This window comes from Terrapene carolina, unplaced genomic scaffold, assembly GCF_002925995.2.
Source record: "Terrapene carolina triunguis isolate 2854851 unplaced genomic scaffold, T_m_triunguis-2.0 Scaffold173, whole genome shotgun sequence".
NCBI lineage: Eukaryota > Metazoa > Chordata > Testudines > Emydidae > Terrapene > Terrapene triunguis.
The window spans coordinates 2,300,882-2,316,517 of NW_020664524.1; the positions used below are offsets into that span (position 1 = coordinate 2,300,882).

Consider the following 15,636-nt stretch of genomic DNA (forward strand, 5'->3'; position numbering starts at 1 on the left):
AGCTGGGAATGGGCAACAGGGGATGGATCACTTGATGAATACCTGTTCTGTTCATTTCCTCTGGGGCACCTGGCATTGGCCACTGTCGGAAGACAGGATACTGGGCTAGATGGACCTTTGGTCTGACCCGGTATGGCCATTCTTATGCATAACAGCCCCGTTGTGCTGGCCTTTGCACAAACTCAGTTAAAGACAGTCCCTGCCCCAAAGAGCTTACAATCTAAGAAGTCAAGTCAGACAAAGGTGAGAGGGGAAATAGAGGCATAGAGGTGGGAAGTGACTTGCTCAAGGTCTCCCTGCAGGCCACTACCAGAGCTGGGAATAGAACCCAGGTCTCGTTTCCCAGTCCTGTGCCCTAGACACCAGATCATGCTGCGTCCCTGTATTTTAGTTAATGGCAGGGAGCCTAGAACAGGCTTCTTTCATATTAAATCAGACTAAAGGGGCTAGTGTTGCTCTACACAAACTGGAAGGAATTTGGTGCGAATGATCGTGATGCAAAATTATAAAATGCATCATGCTGTATTCGAGAATTAACTTTATGGACAGGACTATATGATGGTGTTGTCTGCAATAGCAGTGGACTGGACTTGGTGATCCAAGAGGTCCCTTCAACTCAACTCCACCACAGAATGAGACTTTAACTTAATAGCTTATCCCTTTTAATGTCCACACGGGGGCAGCATGTGCACGAACATGGACAGCAGCTCACCGAGCACACGAGAAATATATAAGTAAAAAAAAAAAAGTAGATTCTTCCGTAGCAAATAAAAGCTTTTAACACTTGGGAAGTCACACATAAGTAGGGCTTGTGCGCCCAGGGCAGGCTCCTTGAGTTCTGCTGAGAAAGAAACTCCAACCGGTAGGTTGGTCGACGGAAGAAATCTTCCTAGCTACTGTCTCTCGGAGAGGTGGATTTACTACAGCAATAGAAGAACCTGTTCCATTGCTGTAATGTCTTTTATGGTGCTACAGCTGGAGCTGTACCGCTGTAGCATTTCTAGTATAGACACAGCCACCATTTCAAACAGTCCATCAGCCTAGATTCTACAACGAACAATCTTTTTGTGGGTGACTTAAAGGGAAAGCAGTTTAAAAAAAAACAAGGGGGAAGCTCCTGGAAAAGTGTCAGCTTGATCATTCATAAATTAGCACATTACCTTTGACTTTTTACTTAGGCCTGGTCTACACTAGGAATTCACTTTAGTATAGCTAGGTCTCTCAAGAGTGTGGATTTTTCACACCCCTAAGAGATGTAGCTATACTGACTTAACCCCCTGCATAGACAGCACTAGGTCGACAGAAGAATTCTTCCATTGACTGAGCTACGCTTCTCCGGGAGCTAGATTAACTATGCCGACAGGAGAACCTCTCTTGTCAGCATCAGCACTGCAGCTGTGCCGCTGTAGCATTGTAAGAGTAGACAATCTTAAGAGAGGCAGCATGTTGCACAAACACTGAACACTCTTGTAAACGGAATTTAAAAACAAAAGATTGTCTTCATGAAGGCAGACAGTTTGATTTTTAGTAAGCCACAGAGGACAGTAAAACCCATATACAGAACATTTCTGTTAGTAACTGGTTGCGATATTGTAATTGTTCAGCCAGAGTTGTTTGCCATGAACAATTAAGAACAAATCAAGTACCATGAATGAAAGCACTGACATATAAAAGGAAACTCTTTCTTTCCTACCTTCAATAAAGAACTATTGAGCAATGTAATTTGCCGCCTTTCATATTGTGAAGTATGGCTTACTCATGGTGGTTCTCACAATAAAACTTAAACATTACCCATTTCATTTGAATGCTTACCTTTAATTCCCTCCTACGCTTTGTGCAATAACAATTATCCGTTGTCACTTTTAGTATGACGGAATAGATTTAGTGCTTTCCATTAATAAAAACTAACATGATGGTATTTTGTGTCTTTCAAAACAAAACTCGCTTTTGAAAGCTGCCCTGGGTGCAAGTGGCCAGCTGATTTTGTCTTGAAATACTGTGTGAAAATTCTAATTAGAAGTATAAAGGCCACTCAAGTTATTTTTAGATTTGGTCTTTTACTCTTCATTGCTTATAAACCTACTGTAGAAGTTCAAACATTTTTCCCCTTTAAAATAATTGTCTCTTTCAGTTTACATGCAGACGACACTGAAGTAGCAATTTTCTTTAAAGAGCACCTTCATCTACCCAGATACGTGCCTTTGTGAATCTACAGTGGTAGTTCGTTAACTGCTGCAGCCAACATAGGGAGAACACTATGCTGTGTGCTTATGTAAGAGCTACAAAAGCAGTATCTTCAGGGAGGAGAATTTTTAGTGAGGAAACAGCAAATTTTTGTTTGTTTTAAAAAGGATAATCTAAACATCGAGAATAAAGGACTTTCATCATATAACTACATGAAAAGGCAAAAAGTCCTCCTCCTCATAATGAAATAGTATCCTCCAACATTGCTATGCATTTGAACTAAGGGCACAGGATAAGGGCTGACAATCTACAATGCTTAAAGGATATAATCCCTCGAGAGGGTATTATTATTCATCACAGACCATTTTAAATCAATATTTAGAAAAAAATGCAAAGATCTGCTCTAGAAATTATTTTAGGGCAATTCTCTGGCCTGTGTTATACAGGAAGTCAGACTGGATGATCACAATGGTCCCACCTGGTCTTGGAATCTATGACACTATGAATAAGAGGATGAAATTCAGAAAGGAAAAATATCAAGAAATAGTCTCCCAAGGGAACTGGACCAATTCACCATTTAAATCTAGAGTGGCAGAAAACTTTACCCCAGGGCAATCCTGCACATGAAAGGAGAGGGGCTAGCTGATCTGTTTCCAGCTCTAGAGTTGGTTCACAGGTAGCAAAATCAGTGCAAATGGCTAATGTCAATTCAAAAATAAACTGAGATATTAAACTAAATTTGTGCCCACGTTTAACTGAACTAAGGGCAAGTTCCCTGGAGTGGGTTGTGTTTGCCAGCAGGTGCATTCAGAGAGTCACAACACTGCAGCCCCCGCTCTTTATCATGCAAGTGTTCCTTTTGCCAGTGCTGTTCTCTCTTCCCTCAACTCTCTTGCACCTATAGCTATGACCCCACCATCTCCCTTTCCGACAACTGACAGAGCCTGGAACCAGCCCTCCACACTCAGGCAGAACTCCCACTGAAGTCAGTGAGAGCACCCCTTGAGTAGGAAGGGCACCAAGAGGACCAAAGTTAGTCAGCAAAGCAGTCAATCCCCTGCTCCAGCTCAGCATACGTGCACTGGATCTCTCTTCGGACAAATGGAATGCCCAGGCAGTTAATTGGATCTGTCAGGTACTCTTTGCACTAGTATCAATACCTCCAACACGACTGAAGAGCTTAATGTAGATATTCACTGACAATCTAGCCTAAAAAGAAGGATCTCATTGACAGATTATTTCAGTAAGGTCTTCTCTTCTGATTCTATCTCTATTGATCCAATTAAACAGAAACCTTTTAAAAAATGTCCTGAAAGAGCAGTATTCTAAAATCTTTGAATAATTAAGCGTGAATGACAAAACCTGCAATATTCTAAAACACAGATTAGGATTAATTAAGGCTCTTTATCTAGGATTATTTACTGGAAAAACAGTATTGATTGAGTAACTGTGTTCCTGTCAACCATCCAAGTTGGCATAAGTTGCATTTCTTCTCCTACATTCCCTTTAGATTCCTTGTTGGTTGCTCTCCCTGAATAGCAGAGATCTGAAAACGGAAATGGAAGTGCAGCACGCAAGGGCTTAACAGGGCTCCCTCCCCACCCCCAAACCTTTAAGATTGGCTCTATTATAATTTAACAGCAACATATCTCAGCAAGCTTTAGTATACCATCACCTCCCAACAAAAGGGGACAGTGAAAGATACAGGGTAGCTAACTACACATTGCAGCATTTGTTTTTTAAGTCTTTAGGCTCTCATTTTGGTATGGTTACTGTTTGGGGACAAGAGTACTTACACTGATATAACTTGCACATTAAACACAATTTCCCAAAGCTCAAAAAGCCACAGTTCGTGGCAAAACTCTTATATTATGAAATAAGCATAGGATTCTGTGGTTTGGGGACTGATTAATGGGGTTTGGAACCTTCATCTGTGGGTCTCTGGCTAAATCTAGTTCAAGTTGGTAGTAACCAAAGAGCCACCACCATCTGATGTCCGGCTTACTAAAAGTTGGTGGTCCCCAAACCAGACTAGTGGCAACCACCCTCTCACAAAAGCCTACCTACACCATGGAATTCTACTATCATTATTTACCTCTGACAGACAACGTATAAAACTAAGTCTTGGTGCAAATATGCCTTTTACTTAAAAAAAAAAAAAAAAAAAAAGACAATAAAAGTTTCCCCTCAGCGGTAACCTTGAATAGGATTAGGTTTACTTACTAAAGCCTCAAGTGATGGAAACTAACATCATCTTGTTCCAGCCAAGGTCCCTTATCAAACTTCAGATACTCAATATCTTCAATTACCTGAAAGAGAGGCATACGTTACAATTACAAGAGTTTATCAAAATTACTATCCTCAGTCAAGAAAAATAAAAGTCAGTCAAGCAAACAATACATACAACTAAACAATAAAACCATCCCAATAGATGACTTGCTATCACCTTCCAACAATAATGCAAAACGTTAGTAACGATCACAGGTTCAGAACACCCCAAAGGCAGTGACTGGAGTCCTTGAGGAACTCTTGCTGAGTTCACTTACTGATGCTTTACGTCCCTATGGAGGGCTAGGTGGGGAATACTTAGGGTGGTGGTAGGAGCTTTGTTTGTGCTGCTCTCAAAACACTCCAAAGTGACTGGCTATGATGTTGACTAGACGCACACGTGGTCCAGACTGTAGCTGTTACACAGAGGCATCCCTTAAGGGAGGCTCTATTAATGGAGATTTTCTATGTCCTAGTAAGGAGGAGAGGATGGAAGATGATAAAATACAGGTAGGATCTGATGAGAAACAGTGAAATGAAAAAGAGGCCCATTCAATTACATTATGTAATGCAGGGGTGGCCAACCTGAGCCTGAGAAAGAGCCAGAATTGACTAATGTACACTGCCAAAGAGCCACAGTAATACGTCAGCTCCGCACCAGCTCTTCCCCCAACCCCCCCCCCAGCGCCTCCCCCTCCCTCCCTGCACAGCTGTTTCGTGGCGTGCAGGAGGCTCTGAGGGTGAGCAGGGAGGACTGAGGGCATTGCAGGCTCAGGGGAGGGGGCAGGAAGGGGTGGAGTGGGGGCAGGGCCTGTGGCAGAGCCAGGGGTTGAGCAGTGAGCACCCCCCAGCACATTGGAAAGTTGGCGCCTGTAGCTCCAGCTCCGGAGTCGGTGCCTATACAAGGAGCTGCATATTCACTTCTGAAGAGCCGCATGTGGCTCCGGAGCCACAGGTTGGCCACCCTGATGTAATGGCAGACAGCTAAAAAATGACAATTTTTTTTAAGTGCTTACATACCAATGCCAGAAGTCTAAATAATAAGATGGGAGAACTAGAGTACCTCGTATTAAATGAGATATTGATATAATAGACATCACGGAAACTTAGTGGAATGAGGATAATCAATGATACACAGTAATACCCGGGTACAAAATATATCAGAAGGACAAAACAGGTCATGCTGATGGGGGAGTGGCACTATATGTGGAAAAAAGCATAGAATCAAATGAAGTCAAAATCTTAAATGAACCAAACTGTATGATAGAATCTCTATGGATAGTAATTCCATGCTTGAAGAAGAAGAATATAGCAGCAGAGATATATTACTGACCACCTGACCAGGATGGTGACAGTGACAGTGAAATGCTCAGGGAGATTACAGAGGCTATACAAATAAAAAACTCAGTAATAATGGAGGATTTCAACTATCCCCACATACACCGGGTACATGTCACCTCAGGATGGGATGCAGAGATAAAGTTTGACACCTTAAATGACTGCTTCCTGGAGCAGCTAGTCCTGGAACCCACAAGCGGAAAGGCAGTTATTGATTTAGTCTTAAGTGGAGCACAGGATCTGGTCCAAGAGGTGAATATAGCTGGACTGCTTGGTAATAGTGACCATAATATAATCAAATTTAACATCTCTGTAGCAGGGAAAACACCACAGCAGTCCAATACTAGCATTTAATTTCAGAAAGGGGGACTACACAAAAATGTGGAAGTTAGTTAAACAAGGGACCTTGTGAAGGCCAAGACTAGAACAGGATTCAAAAAGGAACTAGATAAGTTCATGGAGGAGAGGTCCATCAACGGCTATTAGCCAGGATGGGCAGGGATGGTGTCCCTAGCCTGTGTTTGCTAGAGGCTGGGAATGGGTGACTGGGGATGGATCACTTGATGATTACCTGTTCTGTTCATTCCCTCTGGGGCACCTGGCATTGGCCACTGTTGGAAGACAGGATACTAGGCTAGGTGGACCTTTAGTCTGACCCAGTCTGGCCATTCTTATGTTCTTATGAGGTGGGGATTAACAGCTGGGGAAAATTTGGAGGATGCAGTGAAGAGGGTAGTTCCTAACAGGTCTTCCAGGAAGACCCTTTAGATAAGTGGCTCTCAACCTTTCCAGAGTACTGTACCCCTTTCAGGAATCTGATTTGTCTTTCGTACCCCCAAGTTTCACCTCACTTAAAAACTACTTGCTTACAAAATCAGACAAAAATACAAACGTGTCACAGCACAATATTATTGAAAAACAGCTTGCTTTCTCATTTTTATCATATAATTATAAAATAAATCAATTGGAATATAAATATTATATTTAAATTTCAGTGTATAGTATATAGAGAAGTATAAACATGTCATTGTCTGTATGAAATTTTAGTTTGTACTGACTTTGCTAGTGCTTTTTAGGTAGCCTGTTATAAAACTAGGCTAGATAAGTTTATGGAGGGAATGGTTTAATGGGATAACGTGATTTTAGTCAATTAGGTAATAAAGTGTCATCGCTGGTAAAATGTGGGTCTGGCTAGAGAATCTTGCCTGTATGCTCGGGGTTCTACTGATCGCCATATTTGGGGTCGGGAAGGAATTTTCCTCCAGGGTAGATTGGCAGAGGCCCTGGAGGTTTTTCGCCTTCCTCCGCAGCATTGGGCAGGGGTCGCAAGCTGGAGGATTCTCTGCGACTTGAAGTCTTTAAATCACGATCTGGAGACTTCAACAGCTGAGTTAAGGGAAAGTGGGTGGGTCAGCTTTTGTGGCCTGCATCATGCGGGAGGTCAGACTAGATGACCATAATGGTCCCTTCTGACCTTTAAGTCTATGAGTCTACAAATATCTAGATGAGTTGATGTACCAACTGGTAGACCTCTGTGTGCCCCCAAGGGTACATACACCCCTGACTGAGAACCATTGCTTTAGATGAAACAATTAGCAATACAGCTACAAGGCCAGAACCTGAGCGGGTGTAATTGTTATAACTCCACTGACTTGAAGGGATCGATAATCTACAGCAGCAGAGGTTCCAGCCCACTTGTATTTATCTATCTATTTACTGACACTCACTTACACACACAACAGACATTTCTATTCTATGCTACATAGTATGACACACTATATCCATATGAGCTGTATGGTAATCACTTCCCTGTATCTCACAGAGCATCAAATGCTTCTTGGCATTTAAACAGAAAGGGGTGGCAAAGGTATCCATTGTTTATATTACAAAAGGCTCTTTACTACCTAAACAATTCTGCTTTGTTCCTCATGTTAAGTAGGAACAAGAGTTAATTTACACAGGTATAACTAACTGAATGATCATCATTTTACTTTGAGCATTGTAGTGTACATTTCTCTTAAGACCATCTAGTTGATGTAAACTTATAAACAGATGGTTGATGTGCGATAGTCTCAAAACCTGACAGAATCTAAAGAAAACCCTGAATCCTCTATGCCCACTGTTGATCTGTTACTAACTGCAATATTAGCAAGAAAAGGGGCTAATTAACTGTGCCAAAGTCTACAATGTCTATGATTTATAAAGCATGTACCTTAGCATTATATAATATCCTATATTTCACTGTCTTTGATTTCACTAAATATTTCTTGGGGAATGGTATGGCAAGTTAGTTTAAATGCCCCTTCTTTAGTCTTAATTTTAGATTCCAAATACTCAAATTAGATACCATATGTTTCACTTGACAAATGTGAAAGCAATTATTTTTCACGCCGAGGTAACCCTTTAATCACTGCCATTTAATGGCTGGCGAAAGAGCCCTCGCGTTAATTTCTAAAAACATCATGAATCAGCATGTGTGAAATCAATCAGTATTCTAATCAGTTGCATTTACTCAAGTGACTGTAGGAAAGAGCATCTTTTCAGCAGCTTCTTATCCGTATCACATCATTGTTTTACTGTGGGTGGGTGACAGTGTGCATGTGCATGTATTTTTTGTCTACAGAATCTATAGACTACAAATGATTTTGTCTGTCTTCCATCAGTTTTTAAGGAAAATTTCACTTTGATGGGAAACAGTCTCAAAAAGGGAAAATATAGCATAAGTTCCTTGTAAGCAGAATTAATACCCATGTCTGTGGTTCCCACTTGGCATCAAACTTGCTAAATTGTATGCTATTCTTGCAGTCCGTGACTGAAAATAATAAATTCCTACTCTACTCCAGATTTGCTCAAATCCAAAATAAACATGGGCGTGACATGGGTCATCAACACACTCCCTGGCCATGTACTGTGATGATGTAATACTGCTGGCCCGGAGGAATATCTGCTTGAGCAATAAGACCTTTAGGCTACTTTAAACCCCGATTTACAGGATTAAAATAAAATTGTCAGCAATGGGATTTGCTAAAAGTTACCAGGAAGGAATAGAAGGGAAGTAAACTTTTCTCCTAAATCCTCTCCACTTCCCTATTGAGCCTGGGCCTACCCCTGTGACTACCCCCCTAACCCTACAACCCGGGATCATCTTTTGATTCCTCCCACACAACCAGGTCCTGTCAAATCTTGCTGTATCTTCCTCAGCAACATATTGAAAATCCAACTGTTTCTTTCATCAACACCCTGATTATTTCCTCTCTTGTTTATTACAGCCGCCTCCTCCCTTGCATATCTGAACATCTCTCCTTAGTGCGCCCAAAATGAAGTACCGAACATGTTATTCCTTGCCTGTTGATCTGACCACATCACAATCCTTCTTGAATCCCTTCACTTGCACCACATTGTCCAACACCTCAGATTTAAGAGATTTTTCTTTTGCTTTTAAGGGTCATACACAAATCTGCTCCTGCATCTGACTTCCTCTCATATTCTCCAGCCTCACCTCCATCAATGAGATCTACCTTGTTACCCTATTAATCTCAATGCTACCTTTTTTATACTGCTCTACGGGTGCTCTCCCCATTGTGGCTCACTAAGGGTTTGTCTACACTGGCATTTCGTCGTCAAAACTTTTGTTGTTCAGGGGTGTTAAAAAAACACATCCCCAAACGACAAAAGTTTTACCGACGAAAAGCACCGGTGCGAACAACGCTTTGTCAGCAGTTCTAAGCAAGCTTTCAATGACAGCTATTACACATCTTTATCTCTACAATAATTATTTTGACAATCATTTAATAACCACCAACATGAGACGCAAATCATTGCTTAGAAATGTGTGTTCTGGGGAAATGGTTAACACACTCCATTATCATATGCACACTGAAACAACCAGCCCTGTTTGTGATTTTGAAATCAAGCTGCCTGACAAGTCCCTCAACCAACCACTTAAATCAGATTTTCTTAATTAGCCTTTGCTTATTATGTGTTAGGGAATCTGGTTACAACACAGTAGTACCCAACACACATCTGTATTACCAACATAAAATGGACTAAAATGTGCAGCAAAACTAAAATGCTGCAGCCCAGCTTTGTGCTAAAAAAAATTCAAAATTTGCTGCTCTGACCTGAAAGGGGGCGGGGCTGGCTGAGGGGCACACAGCGTCTGGCAGCCTGCTGGAGCGCTCCTGCCACCAGGGGGCTGGTGAGTGCGGCAGGGGGCAGGAGAGTGGGTCTCTGGGCAGGTTTGGGGGAGAGAGGTGTTCTGGGCAGTGAGGGGGTGGGAGGCGCTGGGAACTAGGGGTGTGTGGTGGTGCTGCAGCACCCCAAGGTTTTAGGCTGCCCAGCCCCACAGCTCTGCTCTTGGCCCCTCTGTGGAGGGGTCTCTGGGAGGGGGCGGGAGGGGAGCCACTGGGCATAGGGCAGTGTGGGGGGCTTTGAGGGGGGAACTGTGGTTCTCAACCTGCGGCCCACAATGATAAACAGGTTGAGAACCACTGCTCTACACCCAACTGTGTTGAGCATGACCATGAGGTAACTAGGTTCCCCAACTCAAGATTTTAATAGAGTTGACAGGACATAAATAATGCCACCAAAACCAAATCAATAAGAGAGGGGAGACTGGACCAAATTATTAGACTTTACCATCTGGATTAAATAGTTAAACATGCATCACCTGGGATGAGGTTTCATTTGACACTTTTTTCCATGAGATGCAGCTAAAACCCTAGGCTGCAATACCTGCGAATTAGATACATCTACCAATTGGAGGTAGGTATTACATCATATGCCTCCCATTCTCTGCCTTGTACTGCTCCTGGTCAAAACACAAACCCATCTCATTCTGCAATTCAGAAAGTAGAATTTATACACATATTAGCTAACATGAATTGATAGGAATTACAGAGATGATTCCAACAGAAATTGGGTGGCACAAAGATTTTCCTGCTGCCTGACAGAGTCTATTCAGCTACAGTTCACAATTAGTTTTCTCTGGAGATTCCAAAGGCAATTGATTTCAGGATTTCCATGTTTCATTTGTACCCTGATGCTGCATTGTCATTATCAATGAGCGAGGCACAGTGACAGCAGGCGACTTTCCACAAAGGTTTTAAAGCCGTTTAACGTTGAAAGGCAAAAATCCAGTATAAAAACTTCACAAAGGTAGCAATATGGTAGCTAGGTTAGGAGCCTCTTTTGCTATTAACTGCCGATCTACATTTAAATATGTTCAGTTAAGCATCTCGTTGCAGACCAGGTGGAGAAGAGGAACTCAAGATCATCGTATGGGGAAGTAAGAACCGGCAGCATGGTATTAATATACCAACCTGAATGCTATAAAAATCACTCCCAAGGCAAATTTAGGTGTGCTGCTCATCATAGAAAAACACTCTGAAATTACTACCCAGCACTGAAAAACAATGCTTTTATTACATAAGATTGCACAGACTGCAAAATTACGCAAAAGACTTGTGGAAAAGCTATTTTCATAGCTAAAACAAAATCAGTTTGGCATCCTTCCAGTTGTACAGAGGTGGAAAATAGATGTATACTTGGATCTGAGTGCTGCACTGAATTCAAATGTACATCCCATTACATCCAGGTTCTTATAGCCCACTCCTTACAAAAATGCACCACTTTTCATTAAAAATAAAATCAGAGTAATGAACTGCTCCAACATGAATTCACAGTGTTAAATTTTTGTTGATGTTTTCAGCCTTATCAAGAGGCAGAATTCTGAAAATTACAAAGCTACAACTTTGCTTTGCTGTCTGATTGCTCAACAACTACGTATAGCTGAAATTCACATCTGCCTCACATCCTTGAAGTACACTGTCACCATTAGAAAGTCACCAATCTCTTATGAGGCTTCATTTTTGATCAGAACAAGACATAGCATAATGGACTATTATGGTTGAACTTGCCCATGTTAACTACTTAACCCTTTTGTTTAACCATTTCTGGACTGGTCCTCAAATGTGTTTATTTACCCACTGATCACCAAATGGAAGGCGGGCTTTCCACAGCAGCAGGAAATTCATGAAAGTTATGAGATGTCTGAATTCTTCTACTTTTAGGGGTGTGTCTATACTGCACCTGGGGTGGCATTTCCCAGCACGGGTAGACAGAAATACACAAGCTCTATTTGAGCTAGAGTGCTAAAAATAGCAATGTGGCCAAAGCACCCCAAATACGCATGCAGGTGGTCAGGCAGGTTTGTACTCAGGTATTTGGCACAAGCCGCTGTGGCCACATGGCTATTCTTAGAGCATTAGCTCAAGCGGAGCTGGTGAGTGTCCGTCTACTCATGCTGGAAAACACAACCTCAGCTGCTGCATAGACATACCCTAAGGGTGAAGGAGCAAGATCCTTTTCACATGATGGCAGAAACTGTATCATTAACATGTATGTTTATGTACACCTGTTGTCAGCAGGGATTTTAGCACATTTTCTAAGACCAATATGCATCCCTGTGTCTAATTTATTATCAAATGTTGATAAAAACCTCCCACTCCACACTTGCCATGGAAACCTGGATAGAACATTCCCCACCCCCGATGCATCAACAGAGCTGTTCCTGAGACGGTTTCATCCGTAGCAAAGTCTGGGTTTAACTAGGAGGATTACTTTGCTAGTAGATCCCTGAACTAATTAGGTCCCCATCTCCCTCAGGAGGTCACCATTCTGTAAATCCTCTCTTCCCAACCCTCCTCTTTCAGAAGTAAGCAACATGCTACCATGCAGGGGGTCTGGGTCTCACCTCTCGGGCTATGCAATCAGCCCTGGGAAGGATTCTTTGCACCTCTCTTTTTCTAGCAGATGAGAGGAGTTAAGTTAGACAGGCTCCTGATGAAAACACAAGGAAGGTCACCATAACATCAGGCCTTCAAAGCAACAAGTATGGGGAGAATGGGGTTCCGTTAAATTGGCAACAACAACAACAAAAAGATATGGGTGATGTAGATCTTAGGAGCTGTGCAGAACCTTATCACTTGTATAAAATTTGATTGTACTTTTAAAGAGTTGTGTACTGAAAATGAAAGATGATCCTTTGATGAGGGATCAAATCTACTACAAAAACTTTTCCAAAGCTATAGAAGACAGTGAGCAGGCATTAGAAACTAGCCACAACTGTAGATACAAACCAACAAACAAGAGGTGAAAGGCCTTAATTATCCCATTATGAATCCTCTACAACCTTCTCCGACTTCTCCCCACATTATGACCAAGTGGACTGCATTTTTCCAGAATAAAGTCACAGAGAATCAACCCCAGGCTAATCAAACTGGATACTGTAAACTGGTCTATTATCCTGCAGTTTGGTTGATTCTCCCCACGTCCACACTGGTCTGCATCAATCCATTTGGAGAGAAGAACTGCAATTCACAGATACCATATGCAATGGTTGATACAGATCAAGTGACTGGCCTTTTAGCAGTCTCAACATTTGTAGTTGCATGACTACCTTCTAGCAGTTGGCTCTTACAGTTATCACAAACATTTTTCTCAGATCAAAGAATCCGTGGGATGGTAAAAGGAGTCAAACTTTAGATCCACTAGTAGTTTTCTAGCAAAGTAATAAAATAACTTAATATTCCCTTTAAATTTTAAAAGAAACTAGTTCCAAGACTAGAGTGGATTATTTTATGTTGCTGTTATTCTAAAAGACATGACTAAATTGCAAATCCAAGATTAACTACAAAAGATGGCCAGGACAATGCATTTCAAAAAACAGATTTCCTTAATCAAAGCGTAATGATATCTACTCCATGCAGCAAGCTCTTACCTTCTCTACATTCTGCGCCTCGCTCCCTGTGTACTGCAAAACCTCAGAGGTCTCACTGTAAAGAAAAGAAATAATATTAAAATTACTGGATATAGCTACCTTGCCCCCCAGAAAAAAAAGACCCCAATTATTCATGCTGAAATGAAATTAAGATGTAATACATCAAGATAAGTGGAATAATTTCAAATTAAGTTTTTTTTTGTGGAGGAGTTATTTGGAGAAATTGTTGCTCCTTTTATTGCTCAATGTTTCTTTCCTGCAATGAAAGCGTTAAAAATTCCAAATGTCAGAATTAACTGAAAACTATCTAAGTACAGCTGAATCTAAGAGTTTGCTAATATGAGACTTGTCCTAATTATGCACTTCTGCTCCTATTCAGTCCAGACAACCACTCTTCAAACTATTAGCAGCTGTCTGACCCAAAATTCAGTGAGAGTCTTGCATTTTACTATAACCACTACATTTGTGGATTATTTCTGGAGAGGATTAAATTGTTTATCTTTATTTACCAAGATAAAAGGTAACAAACAATATGACATTAAAGCTGGGTCCATACTTATGGATGGAAAAATGCCCACAAAACAGACTGTAAAGCACCCTGGCTCAAGGACCATCTTTCTGTGTTTGTACAGAACCTAGCACAATCGGGTCTGGTGCCTAACTGGCGCTTCTGGGCACTACCGCAATAGAAGTAACAAACTTGGTTCCATTCGCTACTGTGATTCACAAACACTTTTTGCAGTGCTGTAATTCCATGCTCGTCCCCCAGTTCCTCCCAAATAAACCCGTGAATTCAAAAGACACCCCTGTGCTTTTTACGGGAGCAAATAGCAATCTTGGATGCTTTTATTTTCCTTCTAGGTTCTTTAAAGATGGAAGTTCACAGCCCAGGCAATTTTTAAGTACAGCATTTTATTTAATTTGCAGCTAAAAAAGTTCTGAGAAAAATCACCTTTTGCTTAGCAGAACAACCTGCAAGTCCAAAGTGGAAGTAAAACCTGGCAATCTGAAGCCTACTGCTGGCAGCAGTCATCTTACCAGTAAGTGACAATTCAGGACAGCAGCAGCATGGAGGCCAAAACCAGCTTGAAGCCTGAGTTAATAGTGGTCCATCCGGACAGCTTTGTTATTAAGAAACATACGCCCTTTATTCCAAAGGATCCCAAAGCACGTCACCGCACCACTGATACACAGTCAGTTACTCGCTAGAGAGCCACTGCCCATGGCACTTTAATGTTTAAAGAGTTTCCTGGTTACAAGAAGGGATTTCATTATTTTGTTCTTTTTACTCATCTTGTGCAATAACGATGGTTCTTCAAGACGTGTGTCCTTATGGGTGTTCCACAACCCACCCTCCACCCCTCTACTTTGGAGTTCTTGTCAAGGATTCTGTGGTTAAGAAGGAACTAAAGGGAGTTCGCCCGCATGCGCTGGTTAACCTCATTTCAGGGCACGAGAGGAGACAGAGCACACGCAGGCTGAACAGACACCGATACCAAAGTTCTCCGATCAGCAGCGCAAGGACACAAGCACACCTACAATGGAGCACCCATAGGGACGCTACTCGAAGAAGAAGCTGAAGGATTCTTGAAATCCTCAATTCCAACATTCATCTCCCTACAGTCAACTGGCAGAGGAACAAAACTGCCTTGCTTTTTCCCCCCAAAAGGGGACTGTTATCACAATGCAGCACAGACGTTTGCATCTTCAGTTTCAAGTTTCACTAAACAAAGGATAGCGGGTTGTTTTGACCAAATACAGAGTTCTAAACTGGCAACTGCATTATAGAGTGGATCAAGCCACTTGGTACTTCGCAGCTTTCACAAAGAGGAAGCAGCTGCTCAGTGATAGCAGAATTAGATATGAAGATTAAGAACAGATTTGCAATTTTAGGCTTCTGGCCAGGAAAAGACCACCAAAAGGATTGAAGTGAAGTGGTCTGTTCAACATGATGAAGAAAGTACCTATCCCGGCATTAGTCATTTATGAGACTATCAGATGAAGCACGAACAGGTTCTGGTATCTCTAGTAGGACATCAACCTCCTGTTTTCATCTAACACAAACT

The 15,636-nt window shown here is 41.7% G+C and overlaps 1 protein-coding gene across 1 annotated transcript in view; it reads right to left on the reverse strand.

Annotated features, from left to right (window-relative positions):
* NDUFA10 (NADH:ubiquinone oxidoreductase subunit A10) overlaps positions 1–15,636 on the reverse strand; it is a 60,753-nt gene that overhangs the window by 21,251 nt on the left and 23,866 nt on the right. The window contains exons 7-8 of the mRNA XM_024194088.1: positions 13,571–13,625; positions 4,408–4,493 (exon numbers count right to left, since the gene is read on the reverse strand). Of these exons, the coding sequence (XP_024049856.1) occupies positions 4,408–4,493; positions 13,571–13,625 (141 nt within the window). The remainder of the gene's footprint in view (positions 1–4,407; positions 4,494–13,570; positions 13,626–15,636) is intronic.